The sequence below is a fragment of the Schistocerca gregaria genome, chromosome 2 (assembly GCF_023897955.1).
Source record: "Schistocerca gregaria isolate iqSchGreg1 chromosome 2, iqSchGreg1.2, whole genome shotgun sequence".
Taxonomy (NCBI): Eukaryota; Metazoa; Arthropoda; class Insecta; order Orthoptera; family Acrididae; genus Schistocerca; species Schistocerca gregaria.
This window is the reverse complement of record NC_064921.1, coordinates 372,482,971-372,498,120: the sequence shown is the minus strand read 5'-3', so window position 1 is coordinate 372,498,120 and position 15,150 is coordinate 372,482,971. Positions and strand designations below refer to the sequence as shown.

The 15,150-nt window shown below is 42.6% G+C and overlaps 1 protein-coding gene across 6 annotated transcripts in view; it reads left to right on the top strand.

Moving 5' to 3' along the window:
* The window catches only part of LOC126319852 (espin), a 569,186-nt gene that overhangs the window by 479,373 nt on the left and 74,663 nt on the right, over window positions 1–15,150 (top strand). For all 6 annotated transcript variants that reach the window (XM_049993564.1, XM_049993548.1, XM_049993541.1 and 3 more), the window contains one exon: window positions 7,026–7,170. In XM_049993564.1, coding sequence (XP_049849521.1) covers window positions 7,026–7,170 — 145 coding nt within the window. The remainder of the gene's footprint in view (window positions 1–7,025; window positions 7,171–15,150) is intronic.

Below are 15,150 nucleotides of genomic sequence, written 5' to 3'. Positions count from 1 at the left end.
CTTGATATAGGTGTACATGGTAAGGATGGAACCGGTGACGTGCAAGAATGCGAAGTATACTGGTTTTAGGAATGCCAATCTGTGTTCAAGCTGTCGTGTGCTATCATAGCAACGGAAGCGAGAACAGTAACTTGGGCAGCTTCGTCTTTGCGAGTGCTACGACGATTGCTTTGTCGTGGTTTGAAACTTCCCGTTTCCTAAGGCGTCGCAACAAGACGAGAAAACATCTCTCGGGAAGGTGGGATATCGCTCTCTGTACATTTCCGCTGCCTGCGTTGCATTTCGCCTACCTTCAACAACAACAATAAAAGAAAAGTTATATCGATGCAGTTTGTAGGAAGGACAGCCCCTACTGTATGCGTACTCTACCCAACAGTATTTAAAAGGACTAAACTACTGTTGTAATTGTACCCATACATAAGAAAATAGTATTGCAATTGCTGTTCTACTAACTTACATTCCCCATAGATGAATAGCATTTCTACCTTCTCTTCGTTGGTGTACATTTTACTCGCACAACCCAAACGCGAATCCGATGTGCTAACCACTGCGCTTCCTCGCTCGGTCGGAGCGATCGTAAAACTTCCATTAGAACACGTCAGAGTTTAGTGCAAAAGCAGCGGCAACCGTGAAAGTTCTCCAGTTCCTCACCTCACTTGGACTAAACGAGGTTATCAAAAGTATCCGGACACCCCCCAAAACATACGTTTTTCGTATTAGGTGCATTGCGCTGCCACATACTGCCAGGTACTCCATACCAGCGACCTCAGTAGTCATTAGGCATCGTGAGAGAGCAGAATGGGGCGTTCCGCGGAACTCACGGACTTCGAATGTGGTCAGGTGATAGGGTGTCTCTTGTGTCATACGCCTGTACGCGAGATTTCCACACTCCTAAACATCCCTAGGTCCACCGTTTCCGATGTGATAGTGAAGTGGAAACGTGAAGGGACACGCACAGCACAAAAGCGCACAGGCCGACCTCGTCTGTTGACTGACAGAGACCGCCGATAGTTGAAGAGGGTCGTAATGTGTAATAGGCACACATCTATCCAGACCATCACACAGGAATTCCAAACTACATCAGGATCCACTGCAAGGACTATGACAGTTAGGCGGGAGGTGAGAAAACTTGAATTTCATGGTCGAGCGGTTGCTCAAAAGCCCCACCTCATGCCGGTAAATGCCAAACGACGCCTCGTTTGGGGTAAGGAGCGTAAACATTGGACGATTGAACAGTGGAAAAACGTTGTGGGAAGTGAGGAAACACAGTATACAATGAGGCGATCAGATGGCAGGGTGTGGGTATGGCGAATGCCCGGTGAGCGTCATCTGTCAGCGTGTGTACTGCCAACAGTAAAATTCGGAGGTGGTGGTGTTATGGTGTGGTCGTGCTATTCATGGAGGAGGCCCGCACCCCTTGTTGTTTTGCATGGCACTGTCACAGCAGAGGTCCACATTGATGTTTTAAGCACCTACTTGTTTAACCCTATTGAAGAGCAATTCCGGGATGGCGATTGCATCTTTCAACAAGATCAAGCACCTGTTCACAATGCATGGCCTGTGGCAGAGTGGTTACACGACAATAATGTCCCTGTAATGGACTGGCCTGCACAGAGTCCTGACCTCAATCCTACGGAACACATTAGGGATGTTTTGGAACGCCGACTTCGTGCCAGGTATCACCGACCGACATCGATAACTCTCCTCAGCGCACCACTCTGTGAAGAACGGGTTGCCATTCCCCAAGAAACCTTCCAGCACCTGATTGAACGTATGTCTGCGAGAGTCGAAGCAGTCATCAAGGCTAAGGGTGGACCAACAGTATATTGAATTCCAGAATTACCGATGGAGGGCGCTACGAACTCGTAAGTCATTTTCAGCCAGGTGTCCTGATACCTTTGATCACATAGTGTACCTCTACAGGATCGGCATTGGAGGGTCAGTATCAGAAGAGATTTAAATCATGTGACCAGCAAGTAACTTTGAGCAAGAGTTTCAGCAAACTGAAACATTAGCTCCCTATTAATATCATTACTATTCAAGCGTCAGGAATTATTACAACTTATGATCTCTTTTAAGAGATTGTAAACTACCCAAGTAATTATCTTCTAACATAATGTCTTATAATCGTCAGATTTGCTAATATGTATTACTAGTACGTTATGGTATCGATTGCATGGTTTCTCCAATAAATACCAATACAATAACGAGGGCGTCCCGAAAAGTAATGCCTCTGGATTGCCGGCCGCGGTGGTCTCGCGGTTAAGGAGCCGGCACGGTAGCTCAGCGTGTTCGGTCAGAGAGTTACGCGCCCTCTGTAATAAAAAAAGCTGAGTCAATCGATCAAAAAAAACGAACATAAATGGATGTCTTACGACGTCCGCCCCGAGCAGATGCAACGATCAAAAGCGAAAAAAAAAAAAAGCGCTCAGTCCGGAACCGCGCGATTGCTACGGTCGCAGGTTCGAATCCTGCCTCGGGCATGGATGTATGTGATGTCCTTAGGTTAGTTAGGTTTAAGTAGTTCTAAGCTCTAGGGGACTGATGACCACAGATGTTAAGTCCCATAGTGCTCAGAGCCATTTTTGAGCCTCAGGATTTTTTGATGTGGAAACGTTTAAAGCTTTTTAAATAAGACGAACTTCATTAACGTTCTACATCTTTATTCTTCATCTCCACAGATTTATTTCTCGGCACAGTAACCGTGACGGCGAACACACTTCTCCCGATGAGAGACCACACCACTGTAGAATGTTTCACTTTGTTGACGGATTAACAACTTCACCTCCGCTTGCACCGCTTCACCGCTGTCAGAGTAAAGTCCTCGAAGATGTTGTTTAAGTTTTGGAAAAAAATGATAATCGAATGGGGCCAAGCGGGAACTGTATGCAGAATGATAGTGAACCCAAAGTGTCGGATTGTTGTAGATATCGCAGCGCTCGCGTTTGATCCGGCATTGTCATACTGAAGGATAAGCCTTACATATGTGGACGGTTAGAAACTCGATTACATCACGCTGTTTCTCACGCAGCGATATGCTCACATTACACACAGCCATGTACACTCTACAATTCAGAGCCCTCTACCGGCAGAGAGTTGCAACTTGCGTCAGCGAATCGGGAAAGCCCGCCGAGTAATATGGTGACTTGTAGTATCTGAACCGATACAGATAAGAGAATAAAAATTTCGTGGGGATATAATACGAGGAACACCGTCTGTTTTTCATAGGTGAGTGGACAGTGTTGGAAAATTTCACATTCAAATCGTCTGCAAATTAAGTCTTATTTAACTTCTTCCACAAGACTCGTCACCTCGACTTACAGAATATTTTTCGCATAATATTCGCAAATAAGAACAGTTCCCAAATAGCCCATACTACTCATACTCCCATAATCGTGAAAGACTTTGTGGCTCAAATATTAGAAACAGTTTTTTTCTAATCCATTGATACGTCTTTCATTTCAGGTATCAGTATTATGCAATTGATGTAAACTAATGCACTTGCTGCTGCCTGCGACAAATCCTGAAACACGTGAAACTCTTGGGTTTACATCTACTCGAAGTGGCCCCTTGATAACTCTAAAAGGAAAAACATGTTCTTCGGAAGATTAATAACTACGATTATTTTCGTCATTCCTCCGATCTTTGATCGCACATTATCTCCCATCTCCCCCACTGCAACAGCCTGTTAAGCGTTCCTTTCCAGTTTCCCTGTCACGGTCTTATTAACGCGCAAGTCGGCATCCGTAACAGACTTGGCTTCTGTCCTCGTGCTAGGCAACTAAAATAAAACCACAGATTTGACATTATCTGTAGACAACAAAGAAACCATCGTTTACATTATCATACACGCGCACTCAGACAACACAACATGATAGCCGCAATTATAGCGGAATACACTAAACGTTTAGCCTATATCTCGAATAGACATGCGAGGATTAAAAAGAGCTAGAGGAACTGAGTGGAATACATACCATAGAGGAATTCGCTAAACAACAACTTAGCACAAAACGATTTTTGTGATCTTTATATATGGATGACGCTTCTTAGAATTAATTATCACGAAGTGAACTCTGCAATAAATTTTGTAGCTTTCCATTCCAAATTGATTGTAGCAACCATAAATCCATACATATTATAAAATGGATATGTGTGTGTGTGTGTGTGTGTGTGTGTGTGTGTGTGTGTGTGTGTGTGTGTGTGTGTTCCACATCTCCTCCTAAATCATTGGACCGACTTCAACGACACTTGGTACACATACGATTTATTACTGTCAGGCAACAAAAGCTGTGCGCTAAGAACCACCTATCACAGTGTAGTTTGTATACGTCATAATTAATTTGATGTATAGAAAACTGCCACATCATGCACGACTTTTAAATTTATTACTTCTGTTCTAATAACTGTGTTCACAATAAATTTCGCAGACAGTATCCACATCTGATAAATGCACCTCCCAAATTATGTCATTTACAACGTGTAATTCCGGAGACATGTTGTCATAAATACAGTATCCAAAAATGTCGTAGAATCTACGTATATAAATGTACCATTGTATGACACATAGTTCAAGACATATGGCGTCATAAACATTGAGAAGCGTGATCAAATGCCGCATCACGCATGAAGTTTTAATAGATTTATTATTTACTATTATGGCACTCCAAGAGTCCTGCCAACTTAAGTAAATCCCTGACACCTGGCAGCGATTTTGACAGCTTTCAGCTGCGAAGAGCAAGCGGCTTTACGTGAAAACAAAAGCCGTATATAGAGCTGTGAAGAGCGTTGCGACAGAGACGTTTTCGAAATCGCGTGGTAGGCACACGAAGCAGCTGCGCCCGGTGCACAAAAACTGTCTGGGATATTAAACTACAAACATAGTTCACTTTTCGTTTTCGTTTCTAATAGAAAATTGACAAAATGAATACCCGAGAAATGCCGGGTTTATCAGATAGTAGGCAGTGAGGCAGTCTACAAAGAACACTTTACTGCAAAAAAAATGTAGATTAGAGATACAGTAGATCAACTCCGGCTCGGTAAAATTATAGTAGCCGACAAGAGGATTATCACTGTGACCAGCTGAAACTGGTAATCTTGTTCCACTATTTTGAGGACGAGACGAACAAAAATTAATACATTTAAGGGAAAAAATCAACATTTTATTTTTATTTTTCTCAGATTAATATACCACTGAAAGGACAACAGAAACTATTTGCCAGGACTAGGACTCTAAATCTGGATTTCTTTACGCAGCTGAATGATAAGGTGATTTCAAGGCCCGTGACAAAATTTAGTTGCTATTTCACAAGTGCAATAAATAAAAGTTCTTTGTAGTGTTATCTTCTTTCATTGACAGAGATGTCGGATGGAATTAAAGTTAATTGTTGTTGTATAGTCTTCCTTCCGAAGACTCGTTTCATACAGCTTTTCGTGCTTGTCTATAAAGTACAAGTCTCTTTATCTTTGCATATCTATTTCACATAGTAACATTTATTCAGATGATGCGCTTGCATTTCAGTAATACGTGCAAAACATAACCTTTGGTCCTCTATCACCTACTGAATAAATGTAATTTTTCCTAACAGGGGAACAATGATTTACATACTCAATGCTCTGGACCCCCCCCCCCCCCCCCTTGAACGTCTCAAACGTCTCATACCAGATCAGATTAGTGTAACCCCAAATATTGCTTGGGAGAGAAATTATGGTGTGCGCGTACGTGGAGACAGTGTCTGTGCAGCAATCGCCGACACAGTGTAACTGAGGTGGAATAAGGTGAACCAGCCAGCATTAGCCGAGGCAGATGGAAAACCGCCTTAAAAACCATCCACAGGCTGGCCGGCACACCGGACCTCGACACTAATCCGCCTGGCGGATTCGTGCCAGGGACCTGCACGCCTTCCCGCTCGGGGAGCAGCGCGTTAGAACGCACTGCTAGCCAGGCGGGCTAAAAACAACATGAGTTCACATCAAGATTGTCTTTAGCACAAGAAGAAGAGCACAATGCTGCTAAAACAATGTTGATCACTTACCCAGTGATGTAAAATGTTTGGCAGACAGGAATGTAAAAATTTGAAAAGAAATTGAGAAATATTCTCCTTGACAACTACTTATAAACCACAGAAGAAACTCTTTTAACTGAATTTGAATATTACAAAAAAGCTTTCTTTGGTCACATGTGACACAGTTTCGGAATTAGTCAAACTAGTTGATCCCCTATGAAACTTATTATCTATGACATTTAGCTGCTGTAACTGTAGCAAAATATAGGGTGATGAATGGAACGGGTTTCAACTTTGGACATATGGTTTTCTTAAACGAACTAATAATATTGCGCTGTTTTCGTAAATTTGTATTATACATAAAAAAATTGAATTAAATTTATACATGTTTTTGGTGAGGTGTCTATATCGACTTTGCTTCCAAAATCTATGGTGAAATTATATATTAATATACTGAGGTAGCGATATGCACATATACAGAAGGCGGTAGAATAGCGAACACAAGGTATAAAAGGGGAGTGGTTTGGTGGAGCTGTTACTTGCACTCAGGCGATTCATGTGGAAAGTTTTCCGATGTGATCATGGCAGCACAACGGGCATTAACAGACTTTTAACGCGGAATGGTAGTCGGAACTAGACGCATCAGACATTCCATTTCGGAAATCGTTACCATTTTTTTATCCCTTAATTTATTTTTAACTTTGATGTTAGTTCCTGTACAGTTTGGTATTGTTATACGTTCTTACATGTTACCGCTTTGGATAAGATTTGCACCGCCTCCTCTTGTTACGTATGTCAAAGTGTTACCACTGTTGTCTATGCACAGTGGCACGAAGATGGCGTAATATATCACCGAAACTGGTGCTCAATAAAATTTGGAAACCGAGACGGCTGAGAGGCGTTTCGCCATCTGTTTCTCCGTTGAAGTCCAGTGTTGTTAGCTGGCAGAACCCGGGCGGCTCGCCAGTGTGGGCAGCAGCGGCTGCGGCAGCTGATGAGAGCCGTGTGGCGCTTCTGTTGCAGAGTCGGGCGTGTCGAGCGCCTCGCCGTCGGAGCTGGGCCACTCGGAGAGCGACGACGCCGAAGCCTCCCGCGCCGCACAGGAGGCCGTGGCCGCCGCCAACGCCAGGAACACGCTGCCGCACCGGCCCAGCAGCGGCTCCTCCAGGTCCGGCCGGCCCCTGCACTCGCTCACGCATTCACTGCTCAACCCCGCTCTCTTCTCTCGCGTCTCCCCCCTTCTTTTTCAAATCCTCGGTCTCCTGCCTTACGAGTCTTTCCAAGCAGTATATTGCTCCCTCCTGCGTATATCTCGCGAAGAGATCATGGGAATAACATCACAGAGATTAGAGCCCACACAGAGGTTGTGAAGCAGCAGAATGGGTTGAAAATAAATAAATCGCCAGGTCCTGAAGGGATTCGAATTCGGTTTTACAGAGAGTACTCTACTGCATTGGCTCCTTACTTAGCTAGCGTTTATCGCGAATCTCGTGTCCAACGTAAAGTCCCGAGTCACTGGAAAAAAGCTCAGGGGATGCCTGTATATAAGCAGGGTAGAAGGACGGATCCTCAAAATTAAAGACCGATATCCTTAACATCGGTTTGTTGCAGGATTCTCGAACATATTCTCAGTTCGAATATAATGAATTTCCTTGAGTCAGAGAAGTTGCTGCCCATGCGTCAGCACGGCTTTAGAAAGCATCGCTCCTGCGAAACGCAACTCGCCCTTTTTTTCACATGGTATCTCGCGAACCATGGATGAAGGGTATCAGGCGTATGCCATATTCCACGACTTTCGGAAAGCGTTTGACTCGGTGCCCCACTGCAGACTCCTTACTAAGGTACGAGCATATGGGATTGGTGAGTGGCTCGAAGACTTCTTAAGTAATAGAACCCAGTACGTTGTTCTCGATGGTGAGTGTTCATCGGAAGTGAGGGTATCATCTGGAGTGCCCCAGGGAAGTGTGGTAGGTCCGCTGTTGTTTTCTATCTACATAAATGATCTTTTGGATAGGGTGGATAGCAATGTGCGGCTGTTTGCTGATGATGCTGTGGTGTACGGGAAGGTGTCGTCGTTGAGTGACTGTAGGAGGATACAAGATGACTTGGACAGGATTTGTGATTGGTGTAAAGAATGGCAGCTAACTGCAAATATAGATAAATGTAAATTAATGCAGATGAATAGGAAAAATAATCCTGTAAAGTCTGAATACTCCATTAGTAGTGTAGCGTTTGACACAGTAACGTCGATTAAATATTTGGGCGTAGCATTGCAGAGCGATATGAAGTGGGACAAGAATGTAATGGCAGTTGTGGGGAAGGCTGATAGTAGTCTTCGGTTCGTTGGTAGAATTTTGGGAAGATGTGGTTCATCTGTAAAGGAGACCACTTATAAAACACTAATACGACCTAATCTTTGAGTACTGCTCGAGTGTTTGGGATCCCTATCAGGTCGGAGTGAGGGAGGACATAGAAGCAATTCAGAGGCGGGCTGCTAGATTTGTTACTGGTAGTTTGATTATCATGCGAGTGTTACGGAAATGCTTCAGGAACTCGGGTGGGAGTCTCTAAAGGAAAGGAGGCGTTCTTTTCCTGAATCACTACTGAGGAAATTTAGAGAACCAGCATTTGAGGCTGACTGCAGTACAGTTTTACTGTCGCCAACTTACATTTTGCGGAAAGCCCACAAATATAAGAGAGATTACGGCTCGTACAGAGGCATATAGGCAGTCATTTTTCCCTCGTTCTGTTTGGGAGTGGAACAGCTAGAGAAGATGCTAGTTGTGGCACGAGGTACCCTCCTCCGTATGGTGGATTGCGGAGTATGTATGTAGATGTAGATATGTAGATGTAGATACCGATAATCATTCTTTCCACGAACAATACGAGACTAGAATATAAGGGATATAGATGTACTCAAAGTACCCTCCGCCACACACCGTCAGGTGGCTTGCGGAGTATGGATGTAGACGTAGATGTAGAATGTTCTCTAACCCAGCCTACAGTGACTAGACAAAAATATGGGAACACCGTGAGAAATGCATGCTTGAACACAAATGCAGTTCCTAACAAGCCTGGAGATTACGTTGTCGTATTGGACCACGAACGGCGCCCGTGCAATGTCCTCAGTAAGTTGCAAGTGTGAGTCATTGTCACGACGGCGTTCTGTGTAGCTCCTTTCAGAGTATGCTGATGCAATAGCTCCATACTTAGCAGTCATATACAACAGCTCGTTTGACGAAAGATCATTTCCCAAAGACTGCAAAGTTGCGCAGGTCACACAAATGTTCAAGAAAGGTAGTAGGAGTAATCCACTTAATTACAGGCCCATATCATTAATGTTGGTATGCAGCAGGATTTTGGAACATATATTGTGTTCGAACATTATGAATTGCCACGAAGAGAACGGTCTATTGACACGCAATCAACACGGATTTAACAACATCGTTCTTGTGCAACACAACTAGCCCTTTACATACACGAAGTGTTGAGCGCTATTCACAGGGGATTTCAAACTGATTCCGTATTTCTAGGATTCCAAAAGGCTTTTCACACTGTACCACACATGCGGCTTGTAATGAAATTGCGAACGTATGGTGCATTGTCTCAGTTATGTGACTGGTTTCGTGATTTCCTGTCAGAAGGGTTACAGTTCGTAGTAACTGACGGAGTCATCAAGTAAAACACAAGTGCTTTCTAGCATTCCCCAAGGCAGTGTTATAGGCACTCTGCTGTTCCTTATCTATATAAACGATTTAAGAGACGATCTGAACAGCCGTCTTAGGTTGTTTGCAGATGATACTGTCGTTTGTCCTCTAGCAAACTCATCAAATTGCAAAACGATTTAGAAAAGATATCTGAATGGTATGAAAATTGGGAGCCTAAATAATGGAAAGTGTGAGGTCATCCACATGAATGCTAAAAGGTGTCCATTAAACTTCGGTTACACGATAAATCAGCCAAATCTAAAAGCCGTAAATTCAATTAAATACCTAGGAAATACAATTACGAGCAACTTATATTGTAAAGCACACACGGAAAATGTTGTGGGGTAGGCAAACCAAAGACTGCGCTTTATTGGCAAAACTATTAGAAAACATAATAGATCTACTAAAGAGACTGCGTACATTTCGCTCGTCTGTCCTTCTTTAGAGTACTGCTCCGCGGTTTGGAATCCTTAACAGATAGTATTAACGGACTACATTGAGAAACTTCAAAGAAGAGCAGCCCGTTTTGTAGTATCGCGAAATAGGGGAGTGAGAGTCACGGACATGATACATGATTGGGATGGACACCATTCAAACAAAGGCGCTTTTCGTTGCAGCGGAACCTTCTCATGAAATATCAGTCAACAACATTAGCCTACGAATGCGAAATTGTTTTGTTGACGCCGACCTACATAGGGAGAAACAATCATCAAAACAAAATAAGGGAAAGATATAGGTGTTCGTTTTTCCGCGCGCTGTTCGGGGGTGGAATAATTAGAAATTATTGTGAAGATGGTTCGATGATCCTTCTACCAGGTTGTTAAGTGTGAATTGCAGAATATCTATGTAAATGTAGATGTGACTGCATTATGTGAGACCTAATCGAGTTCGAATATTGCTCGTATAGGAGGTGCTTCCATTACCAAGGTAGACGAAGTGTTTGGTGTTTCACGACCACTGTATCGAATATTTACATCGCGTGCAGAAGAAACGGAAAAAAATCGTCCCCTAAGTCACAAAGCAAACGAAAGTGTGTTGAGTGAACGTGACGGACGAGCGTTGAAGAGGATTGTGCCGAAAAGTAAGACGACGACAATTGTAAAAGTCACTGCAACCCAAAGTCACTGCAGAACTGAACGTAGCACGTACGAACCCTCTAAGCAACAAAAACAACACGAAGGGAGCTCCATATGCAGGGAATTGCGGGACGAGTTTCAATTCCAAAACCACTCAATAGTGATTTAAATACCTGAAAAGGAAAAACATGGTGCCAAAGTCATAAAACCAGGACTATGGAGCAATAGAAGAAACTCGTTTGGTGGGAATAGTCTTGTTTCACACTGTTTCCAGCTTCTGGCCAAGTTTACCTCCTAAGGGTGAAACATGACGGTTTCGGTCATGATTTGGGCAGCCATATTGTGATATTCCACGACCCGCCAGGGTAGCCGAGAGCGCTAACGCACTGCTTCCTGGATTCGGTTGGCGCGCCGGCCCCCGATCGAATCCCCCCGGCGGATTAGCGACGACGGCCGGTGTGCTGGCAAGCGTGGATGTGGTTTTTAGGCGGTTTTCCACATCCTATTAGGTGAATACCAGGCTGGTCCCCACGTCCCACTAAGTTACACGACTCGCAGACATGCTGGATAATGGCGGTAGCAAAAGAAAGAAATTGTGGTATTCCACAGGCTCAGTGTTACTCTCCGAGGTCGCATTACTGACAAGCTTTAGGTAATCATTTGGGATGATCGCGTCCGTCCCATGGTACAATACTCGTTCCTCATGGACGACGTTGCGTTCCAAGACGACAGGGCCCCTATTCACGCCGTCCGCTTTGTCCAGGGCTGGTTTCGTGAGCACGAGGATGAGTTGTTACATCTCTCCCGGCCACTCTCCCCAGATCTCAATATTACTGAGCATTTGTGATCTGCTGTCTGCAGAAGTGTGAGTGGTCCTTATCCACCTCCATCATCATTACCTAAACTTGCTACTATTTTATAGCAACAATAGTATACGATTCTCTTAAAAATCACACAGGACCTGAGACGAGTGGAAGCTGTTTTCACTACGCCGTATTAGACATGGTCATGTGCTGTGTTTCTGGCGTTTCCAAATTTTTGTACATCCCCTATATTTACTGCTAAAACATCTCCACACCCCCACTAAAAATTAACCTTCTCATGCCTATTCTCTGTAGCATAGCTTCTTTCCATATGCTTTTAGTTTCTCTTATGCAGTTTCCATGATCTGCTTTCTCTTACTTGCTATGCTGTGTTGCAGACATGCATCGAGGACTTCTTCTGCAATCTTGCGTCATTATTCTTTAGGAGAAAACTTACTGAGTATCCAAATAAACTGTTCAAATTCTGCCAAGAATGCATAACTATCGTGTCCCAAAATTAGCTCCGTTGTTTCCTCTCAGTAGGATGTCCCAGGAAAAATTGGACTGTTAAATCAGAACAGGTCAGATGACCTAGCTCGTAAACAAAGAAAAAGATGATGATGGTTGTTTGATACCAATCTCTTCCGTTGAAGGAAGTTTTCCTTGTCTGTGCCTGTTTTTTTTTATGTATTTTCCATTCTTCGGCTATCCTGCGTAGTGTTGCTTCTTGGATAAGAGTACTTTCACATCCCCTAACTACTTTCCTTGACGTAATTTCACTTTAAGAAAGTTCGCTACATGGGTCCTTATTTATTTGAGTAATATGTTTTGAAGATTTTGCCTTGATCAAAAGAATAAATTTTGTTTTACTCAACGCTGAAGACTCAAAATAAATTTATTTTTCTAGCAGGAGTGATGAAATAATGACCATAAACTAAGTTTTGTTCAGGGCAGAGGTCTTTAAATATATTTATTGCTCTAATTCAGTCTTTTCCCCAAAATCAGTGGCACTTTTACCTTTCTACACCTATGAGACATAAATTATTCATGTTATAAAAGTATTCAGTACGTTTAGTATGTAGTGTACACACTAAACCCTTTGAAGGCAAATAGTTAACTAAATTGGCAAAATCAGCCTCGCAGTATGATTATTATATTATTTATCTTGTCGTCAAGAAACAACCCATATCCCGAATACAACAGTATTTACAAATGGGAGTAAATATGAGAAGTAGCTTTTGCGAATTAATTCTGCTCCAACGTATGAGAAAATAATACATTAACAACAGCCTTTGACTGATTTCCCTCTGATTTAAAGCCCAATAAAATGGCTTCGTAAACAAATTGAAATTATTCCTGTTCTCCTTCATTTAGGAATTTACAGCAGATAATATCGTAGACACTGAAGCTAGATGTTGTTTTTATATAAAAGTTGTCACAATACATACAATAACGATATTATCTGTATTATGTTACACGGAATGTCCAGATAAATAAGTAATGAAATATGTGCGCTGAAATTGTCACTACAGTACCTTAAAAATTATTGCTAAAAATTAGGTCCAGGGATTATTTACGAAGAAGAGCAGCTTGAGTGTGGTGTCGTTGGGGAGACGTCATGATGCTCAAACTAGTTTTAGCTTCGTACAGTAAGCCCTCAGCTCCAGGGTAAACAGACCTTAATGCATTGTCAGCAAACAACTTCATATCGCAAGATTGATAGAAATAGTTCCCAAAAAATTTACAATTTGCCAATAAGCACTTGGGGGACAAATTTTGTTATTTAACAGAATCCGTCTCTTTCATTTTCACCGCTTGTGCAGTCATGGAGTCGTTGACACAGATGCCGCAAATTGTGTCGCGTCTGAGTCACAGTGACATTGAAGCGGTCCGAGACGGAACAAATTGCTACCATGTGGCAAAGAATGGGGCGTGGCTGTTTATAAGAAAATACAGCGGTGTCCACTGCAGTCGTGCGACAAAACTACGCGAAAGCCAACTGCAGTGGCCTGAAACGAACGGTATTCCGCTTCTTATCCGTGAACCTCAGTTTGCTTGATCTCCTAAGGCCAGAACACAATTTTTTAACAATGACCGTAGAAAGCTGAAGTTTTCATTTAGCCAAACAGTGAGTGACCTACGACAAAGGATTGTCTTTTGTCGAAATCTTACTACATAGCTAATGATATTCCGCATTCTGACCTTCTTATGTCTCTCAAACGCATTTTTGAATCTTGACGTCTGAGTCATGAATTTTACACTCACAGACAATAAATTAATGAACGATTCGATCTGTATGAAGCATATAAACTAATAAAGTAATTGTCTTGTCCACACTTGTGCTGGAAGGGTCTCTTATTTCAAACTATCCTTTTACTTTAATTTTTTTAATTTTTTTGTCTTCTAATGTTATTCGCTAAAGTGAGTTTTTGAGAAGCTCTCTACGATTTTTCTGTTAGATTTTGTTTTTCTTACTAATGATTCAGTTCCTCATCAACAACTTACCTGGAATATTACTTCACTTGGAAGGAAGTGCGCAGATAATTTGTAGGAAGTGAAGGGGATTGAAATTTCAACAAGTAAGATCCAGGGTATCCCACGTAACATTGGTATGACTAGTACAGTGCGATATATCGAAATATTTACTACATTTTCGCTGACGTGGAGGTGAAATCTCGGTGACCTGGCAGTCTGGGCATCAAATTCATCCGAAAAATAAACTGGATCAAAATATTAATAAGTGTCCAGTTATACGGGTTCTCGAATCTTCTCGGAAAAGTGTCTAGGATTATTGAAAAAAAGCCTAAATATAAATCGTTATAAATAAGTTACAGGTATGAATTATATTCCCAAAGTAATAATCGCTTTGCTGTGCCATCTCTGGCAACTGTATTAAGTTTTGATTTCGACTAAACACGTTTCACTTTCCAGAACGAGATTTTTCATTCTGCAGCGGAGTGTGCGCTGATATGAACTTTTCTGCCAGATTAAAACTGTGTGCCGGACCGAGTCTCGAACTCGGGACCTTTGCCTTTCGCGGCCAACTACTGTACTATCTGAGCTACCCAAGCACGACTCACGATCCGTCCTCACAGCTTCAGTTCTGCCAGTACCTCGTCTCCTACCTTCCATACTTCACAGAAGCTCTTCCGCGTACCTTGCAGAAGTAGCACATCTGGAATAAAGGATATTGGGGAGACATGGCTTATCCACAGCCTGGGGGATGCTTCCAGAATACGAGTTTCACGTTTCACTTTATTTGAAAGCATCTTCAGCCGTTGCAAAGACTGTTTAATGAACACAGTTTTCGTAAAATTGCAACTGTGGACGTAAGACCATGAAAAACTGTGAATGCAGACAATTACTGTGATCCTTTCCCTACAGTGACTTACCGGAAAGCCTTCCTCTGTGTTGTTAACAGTTCATGAAGAGTTAGAAGAACCTGTGTTACTGACATGCACTACATATAGGGTATACCGAAATTCTCTCTGAAAAATCTTAATACGTGCAGAAGGCATTGGATAGATAAAAGAAATAGGAACCCACGTCGGAGGCGAATTGT